We start from the raw sequence: 8400 nt of genomic DNA, 5'->3' as shown, positions 1-8400 counted from the left end.
GGACGGACGGACGGACGGACGGACGGACAGACGGACAGACAGACAGGGCTCAATCGACTCGGCTATTGATGCTGATCAAGAATATATATACTTTATGGGGTCGGAAACGATTCCTTCTGGACGTTACACACATCCACTTTTACCACAAATCTAATATACCCCAATACTCATTTTGAGTATCGGGTATAAAAAAGGGTAAGATGCAGCAGCACTTAATGAGATATATAACGGAGCAGCGGAAATGGATTCGCCGCGGGTATCAGGCTATGGGCGATACGCAAACTCGGCGGCAGGCGTACCAGGTCGAACGCGAGGAGCGAAGGGCGAGTAGGAGTAAGTCCCCGGAGCTACAGTTATTGGCCTCACCGCTAGTGTCAACCGCGGGATCTATGGGACCGACGGTGTCCCTGGTGGTATCGCCGGGGTACACCGAGGCGGAAAGTGACCTGGAGTTGGTGAGCTGGGAGCCGGCGCCACGGAGAAAACGGGCACGCGAGGCGAAGCGCGAGGAGCCCCACACCAGCAAGCACGAGGAGCCCCGGACCAGCAGACTCGAGGAGCCCCGCACCAGCAAGCGCGAGGAGCCCCGGACCAGCAGACGCGAGGAGCCCCGCACCAGCAAGCGCGAGGAGCCCCGGACCAGCAGACTCGAGGAGCCCCGCACCAGCAAGCGCGAGGAGCCCCGGACCAGCAGACGCGAGGAGCCCCGCACCAGCAAGCGCGAGCAGCCTCACACCGGCAAGCGCGAGGAGCTCCGGACCAGCAAGCCGCGAGAATCCCCACGTCAGCAACCCGCGAGGAGCGGTCTGAGGGAGGAAGGAATGGGCGCACGGAGACTCGGAAGGAGGAGCCCAGTGAGCGGGCATCGAAGCGGGCGTCCACGCGTTCGACGCGTGCGGCCAAGGGAGAGGAGTCGTCGGCACGCACAAGGGGAAGATCGACAGCGCGGCGAGGGGACCAGCGGCCGACAAGCCCACAGGTCGAGGAGCCGCAGCCAACGCCGACCGAAAACGCGGTCAAAGAGCCGCAGACAACGCAGGCCGAAAACGCGGTCAAAGAGCCGCAGGCAACGCAGGCCGACATCGCGAAAAACAACGCGGCCGCTGAGGCGCGATGCCTCGCGGAATGGCACCGGCGGATTGCGCTGGCCGCGGCGAAGGAGGAGCGGAGGCAACGGCGTGTATGGGAGGACGCCCTGGCGCTGGCCAAGAGGCTGAAGGCCACGCAGGAGGCTGAAAAGGCGGCGCAAGAAGCGGAGGCGGAGCGCCACAAACGGGAAGTCGCGCACCAGTGGCGGTGTATTAGCCGGATCAACGCAGCGGAGCAAAGGGAGATGGCGCGTCTGCGTGCGGAAACGGAGGAGGCAAGGGCGACGCGGACGGAGGGCGCGGCAGACGGGCTGGCGGTGATCTCCAGCGATGAGGAGGAGGCGGAGTGCCCACCAGCGCCGAAGGCGGCTCGAGTCCATGCGCCCGAAGAGGAGTGGCAGGAGAGGCTGCGACGAGCCGAGGTGGAGTAGGAAGAGCTCTGGCAGCCACCCCCTGAACACGTCAAGTCCGAGGAGGAGCCGCGGCCGCAGGCCCCACCGTCACCGGGGCAGAGGAAGAGCTGTCCCAGCGTCGGCCGCCGGCTGACAACGCGCACGGCCAAGGGGAGCATCAGCAGCAGTAGCAGCATCAGCAGAAGCATCAACAGCATCAGCAGCAGCAGCAGCACTGGCACGATCCGCAGGGAGCCGCCATCGGGCCGTTCGTCTCACAGGAGGTGCGCTCCGCGGTACGAGACGGCATGATATGGCACGTGCAAACGCTGCACATATCGTGGGCCGCTGGGCCAGCGCCCCAGCAGCCCGAGCAAGAGGCGAAGGAGGCTCGACTGTGGGAGGAGGCACCACGCGCCAGCGACAAGCGGGACCAGAGGCGGCGGGCACGGCCACAGGAGTCGACAGGCCCAGCGGTGGCGCCCGAGGGGACGGCAGAGGGCGAGACGGAGGGAACGACGAACACGCCGACATCACTGACGGCGGAGGGCCCAGCGGCTGCACCCAAAGTCGAGGTGATGACCGACGGCGAAGCGGATGACGGCGCGAAAGCAACGGCGGAAGCGAAGAAGGACGCGGCCGCGGAACAACGCTCACCTGAGCCATGGGAGAGAGGTCCTTGGCGATGGCCGGAACCCGGCCAGAGCGAGCGTCCGAAGCTGGGCCGACAGGCGTCGTGCCCAGGGGAGCGGGCGGAGGCGCGCCGGCCCGAGCTCCAGCGTCAGGCATCGTGGCCCCAGACGAGGTCGGCGGACAACTCACGGTGGCGGTCCGTCAAACGCGAGGAGTGGCCGGCCGTCGTCACGCGCTCTCTCGCGCGGATAAGGCCAACCGCAAGGAGGGTGAAGCGTCTGGTCAACGACGGTGGCGTCCGGTACCGGCTATCGGTGTCCACCGATCGGCAGGAGGTATTCCGGGCTAGGTATTGAGGACAAAAGAAGAGTAGAGAAGAAGAATGAAAAAAAGTAACTGAAAACAAGAGCAAATAAAAAATAAAAAAACCAAAAAAAAGGGGGTGTTAAAAAAAAAGGAACATGGTATTACCTTGCAGCAGAAGAACAGCGGGGCATCGCTAGAAATGATCGGTAAAGGTAAAGGCGTGAAAGCGGGAGGAAAACTTACCCGAAGCATCCAAAAGGCGGGCAGAAGGCCTGCGCGCCAGCGAAGGGCAGTAGGGAAAACCGGACGCGCACACGAAAAACAAAGAAAACACCCGGAACAGCGAGAAAATAGTACGTTTTCCAGTCCATTGAGGAGATCGCGATCCGGAAGTAGAATACGCACGCTGCGACATATCGAGTAGATCACAAAAACGACCCTACGCTTTATCGAGTGGATCGTAAGGGCAACGCTGCGCCATATCGAGTAGGTCAGAATAGCGACCATACCCTATATCGGGCGGGGCACAAAAGCTCCTATGCGAACTATCGATAAGGGGGAATCGGATCGATCGCGCTCATCGGAGAGATACGGCAACACCGCACGGCGCGTGGCCGAAGGAGGGCGCCAGGGTGCACCCGGGTCGAGAACAAAGCACTCGCGCGCCGGTTGCGTGGGGTTTTTGAAGCATCCCAAACCTGGGACGCGGAAAACCGGGGCTTTCCGCCAATAAAAGAAAGGGGGAAGTGTGAGGAAAGGTATTCCCACACATAGCGGGCGGTATAGGGTTAAGCGCTAACGGCCGTTATCCGGGGATATCCGGAGGCGGCGAATTCCCGAGGAGAGCTCTCCCGGGTACCCAAGATGAGAGGGGAGGACGAGGGGAGCAGCGGGATGACGGGATCGGGCCGGCAGTGGCCCAGCGCATGACCAAATATGGCCATAAGATCACGCCACCAGCCAGGTCCCATTGGAAAGCGACAAGGGAATGAAGGAACGCCGATGGGAAAATACGGGCACCGCATGGCGGAAAGTGCCGTTAGCGCCAGGCGGCATCGGCGGCGCCGACGCAGAAGCGAGCCTATAAGAGGAGGGTCGCGACCAGGAACGCGGAGAGTCAGCAAGCGGAGCTAGCAAGAGTGAAGTGAATAGTGAGCAACAAGAGTGAGACCGAGCGGAGGAAAAAGAACTTTAGAAAGCGAACGCGTTGTGTGAGGATTGAGAGGGGGACTCGAGCGTGCAGCCAAGAGCCAAAGATTCCAATCCCTTGAACCAACGGTGCCACGCTTGAAGTGCATCCCACAGGGAGTGAGGCACCCTCGGGCCGAAAAGACAAGTGAGTCGAGTGAGAGCGAACGCGTCAGGCGCCTGACTGAGAGGCGGATTTGGGCCACGTGCCAAGAATCGCTAGCCCCAGTCAGTAGAGCCGGCGGTGCCACGCTTGGCGACGCCGTGGGGGGTCCAGGGTGCGACACGCTCTTCAAAACACGGAGGAGAACCAAGAGGAGAACCAGCACCGGAATCGGAATAGCGTAAGATAGATTTAAGATACCAATAAAGCATATTGTCATACCAGTACAAAACCCAACCCGTGCCTTCTTACTTGTCGTCGGGGCAACATAAAAATATTGTTGCAGCGAGCCCACCGACCGCTGAGCCAGCCCAACTGCATCAGACGGAAAAGAACGGTTCGTTACAACGTACTTATGAATTCGAAATCGTAGCAGAATGGACATAAGTTCGCTCTGAACGGTGGGTCCAGCCTGCAGAATGTCGTTCAAAGATTTCCCGCTTGTTGATTTGCATGAGGCATTGAATACTACCCGAAGCTTTGTGGTGGTGCTCTCAGGTTTGAGTACCGCTTTCTTCGGGACCTATTGGAGGACTCTCATGCTTTTCTTTAAAGACGATTTGATGTTCCCCATGAGCACTAGACGTCTGTGATAGCATATCCATGCATTCGGTAAACATCGTAATGTGTTGCTTACATGTTGTACGTAAGTCTTCACGGAATTTTACGTATTCATCCGTTTTTTCTGTATCGCGAAGTTTGGAGTCGTTTTTGTTGAAGCGATTCCACGCATTTTCGAGTGCTGATATTTTGGCTTGAAAATAAGAGGCCGTTTGCTTTCGTTCTTGGGAATCTTTTTTAAAGTTCCGAATGCACCTCGATATTTCCTCACCAATCTCTTGCTGCACATCCATTGCCATTGTAGCGGCAGCTTCTGCCTCCATATGTGTATCCATTCTATCTGTTTGTACTTATTACTTTTGACCCGTTGGGAGTGTTTTATTTGCTTTGCAGCTGGATACGCTCCGAATCGCAACCGTTGTCGGTCAGAAAGGTAATAGTACAGGCGATGTGTTGGATGGAGGGATTTGTAGGTGTAGGTCGTCGCAACTAGAACTTGAACCAGTTGGACTGCGGAGTAGGTATCCTACGGTGCGCAAGGGAGGGTCTGAAGACACGGCGACAGCCTCTGATGATTGCGATGGAAGATGAGTGACAGGCAGTTATGGTACTGTTTCTGATACTGATTTTATTGATAAAACTGATTCTTATTTATAGGTAATAAAAGGTACAAAAGTGCTGAGTCTGTAAAATATATGTTTTGTGTATTATGGATAATTTTAGTGTCTGGTGGGCAATATTTTGATGGTCAGCAACTGCCCCGCTGTCTTCGCCCTCTGCGGAGAGAGTGCATTGTCAGCAGAGCGCACTGCAGTGGCCAGTGTGTTGTCGTGAGGTATTATATTACATATTAAATAGAACACTGTGTCACGGTGCCACTGTGTTATGCCGACGGGTATTATAAACTATTACTTAAGCATATTTCTGCAACTAAACAATGGTGACAATCACCACCAGCACCGCTTCGCCGAGGAAGTCGGAACATCGCGACCCGGAAGGGAAGAAATCTCCTTCGCTGCCCTGGCCGATAAACTACGCAATTGGGGCCTGAAGTTCGACAGACACTCGGATGCGCTGGCTTTCATCGAACGGTTGGAAGAAAGGGTGGACTCATATGGCGGAAGCACAGCACAACTGCCGCGAGCCATCTCCGGGCTTCTAACTGGCAGGGCAGAAGGATGGTTTTGAACGTTTTAGATGCAAGGAAAACCATGACCGAGTTCCGGAAAGAATTTTTGGAGTTCTTCCTACCCCTGCGATACTTTCAGCGCTTGGAAGATACGATCCGCTCCCGTCGCCAACGACCCCGAGAAGCCTTTCAGGACTACCTTATCGACCTCCGACTTATGATGCAACGAGCTCAGTGTACTCCAGACAGAGAGCTAGATAGGATCTACGAGAACCTCCGGCCGGAATACCAACTGTTCACCCGTAGGCATGAGTTCGAGACGTTACGAGAACTGACCCAGTTGATAGTAGCGTACAAGACAACGCGGGACCGCGAACAAGCCCACCCCGCTAGCGACCACCCAGATACGAAAACCAGAACGCCATCATACCAAGGACCCAGATTATCCACCCCGCAGCATGCTACTCCAGACGACACCAGGCCCTCCCGGAACGCCGAGATGGCAAGCCGCGTGGCGACCCAGGACGGAGACCGGCCGGTGAACACACGACTGGCCTGCCGGAATTGTGGAGAAGGTCATTTCAGCAGTTCATGCAGGAATCGGCGAGTGCTATTCTGTTTGGAGTGTGGCCGCCGCGGCATCCGGACGATCGACTGCTGTAGTCTATCCGAGTCAGGGAACCGATCGGAGACGTACCTCCAGGTCCCCAGGAGTAACTCATCCTCTAAATCTGGAAGGAGGCAGGATCGCCGCGCTAGTAGCCATCGAAGGAGTACCACTGACAGCCACCCTCGACACGGGAATACCGCGGTCGTTCATCAGTCAACGCATCGCCCAGGAATTAAGTACCGGAGGGAATGCGCGGAATATAAGGACTACCGTCCGCCTGGCGGACGGTACAGCAAAGGAGGCGACGCAAGCACTGTCAGTCAATGTACGTCTGGATCAACAGGAAACGCGGGTGATTCTATTAGTCCTACCCATGGTAGTGGACGACATCATACTGGGGGTCGATTTCCTTTGCGGTGTCCTGGCCGTAATACAATGCGGACGACCGTACTTGCAGTTGACCCAGCTGGCGAGCCGGGAAACCAGCCCGATCCCCACGCACTCCTCGACTCGTCCCCGCATGGTTACGACCAATCCAACAGCGATCCACCGGACGAAGCCGACGCATCCGCATACCAGTGACAACGCACCAGAACCTCGAAAACGCCAGACCCAGCAATGTACCAGTGACAACGCACCAGAACCTTGAACACGCTAGACCCAGCAATAAACCAGTGACAACGCATCTGAGCCTCGGCCAAGCCATACCCAGCAGTGTACCAGTGAGAAGTACCAGAATCTCGACCACGCCAGACCCAGCAATGTACCAGTGACAAAGTACCAGAATCTCGACCACGCCAGACCCAGCGACGCCACCAGAACCAAACCCACTATGCGATACGACCACACCGGACTCATCAACAAAGCTACGACGGAGACGACTGCGACACCGCTGGACACACCCAGGGGCAGTCCGTCCGCCTCGAAGAACACCCAGAGCAACGAAGATTCGACGGAGACGACTGCGACACACCCAGGGCCAGTCCGTCCGCCTCGAAGAGCACCCAGAGCAACGGCGAGACCCGGCGGCGCTAAAAATGTAACACGATCGACGCGAGCCGAATCAGACATGCCCAGCCGTGCGGCTTAGTCAGAGCGAACGACCCCACGGGAAACCAGCATCGCTCTACACCACGACCCGCTACGGCTGGAAGACCACGGCCCCGAAGGACATGGGCGGTTCAAGGTAGACAAACTCGCACCTCACCCCCAACGAATTATCAACTCGCCCCGTTAGCCGATGCCGCGGCCGGTCGACAACGCAACCTTTTTCGAAGATCAGACTCGACTAACCCAGTCACCGTGAACCTCGCCATCATTACAAGTGCACTGCTCGAAGAATTCCCGCTGCCGACGCCCCCCATCACCGAACCGCCCCTCCCGACGGGGGTAGCCGGTTCTTGAAGCAAGAATTGGCCAAGTTCGATGGATTGGAGGGCGTGTCACACATAGCTGAGCATACCATCAATCTGGAGGACGACAAGCCGATAAAGCAGAGGTACTTCCCCAAAAATCCGGCCATGCAGAAAATCAGTTCAGCCATGCAGTTGGGCGTGCCAACCGTCGTCCCAGCTGGTGTCCGGGATCGGGCCGTTTGGGTTATCCTGCCCTCCCAGAATCCGGGCTACCTCCTCGTCCCCGTCATCCCTGGGTATCGGGGACACGGGTCCGTCCTCCAGGCCAAGTTCCTGGAGTAGCTGGGGCAGCTCATTGCCGGTTACGCGTCTCGGTGTCGTCCTCTCCTAGGAGCTGTACCTCGTCGCCGCTTGCTGTGTCGTTGTCCGACGCAGGGATGATCTCCCTCTCGGGCCTGGGTGGGTCGTGGATGGGCGAGCAGCAGCTGCAGGGTCTTGTCGGCGTCCTTCCAGGTGGTCCAGGGTGCCACGTCAACCGCGATGTTGGCTGGAGCGCTTTTCTGGCAATCGGCCGGCCCATCTCCGTCCTCGCTCTCGTCCGAGTATGGGCCCGTCGTGGCCCGCTCGGCCTCCAGTTGGCGGCTTAGGTCCAGGACGGAGTGCTTGACCCATGGGCGGCCACCCGCTTTTCCGAAACGTCGGTCATGCAAGACCTCTTCATCGGTGATTTTCAGGTGGGTCGGCTCCCAGTGCTTGTCGGCCTCCATCGTCCGGCTGGTGAACCCCTCGTCGGAGCTGCTGTCGTAGTTCGGCCGTGGGGTCTATGGGTTTCCCTTGCGGTTCAGGTAATAGGGCGGTGGTGGTGGGGACCGCAGCCGCAGTTTGTGCGCGACTGGGAAGCTGTTTTGCACCTCGGAGTTGGGGTCCAGGTCGACGTGTCCTGGCTCGACGCGTCTTCGAGTCGCGCTTGGGGTG

General features: G+C 58.0%; 1 protein-coding gene across 1 annotated transcript; it reads left to right on the top strand.

Annotated features, from left to right (window-relative positions):
* The first annotated feature begins 266 nt into the window (after nt 1-266).
* On the top strand, nt 267-1671 carry LOC117190126 (vicilin-like seed storage protein At2g18540). The gene is made up of 3 exons (XM_033395210.1): nt 267-455; nt 620-1298; nt 1556-1671. Exons 1-3 carry the CDS (start codon nt 267-269, stop codon nt 1669-1671), a joined length of 984 nt encoding a protein of 327 aa, XP_033251101.1.
* Nucleotides 1672-8400: the final 6729 nt, after the last annotated feature.

Source organism: Drosophila miranda (assembly GCF_003369915.1).
Source record: "Drosophila miranda strain MSH22 chromosome Y unlocalized genomic scaffold, D.miranda_PacBio2.1 Contig_Y1_pilon, whole genome shotgun sequence".
NCBI lineage: Eukaryota > Metazoa > Arthropoda > Insecta > Diptera > Drosophilidae > Drosophila > Drosophila miranda.
This window is presented reverse-complemented; position numbering and strand designations above follow the sequence as displayed.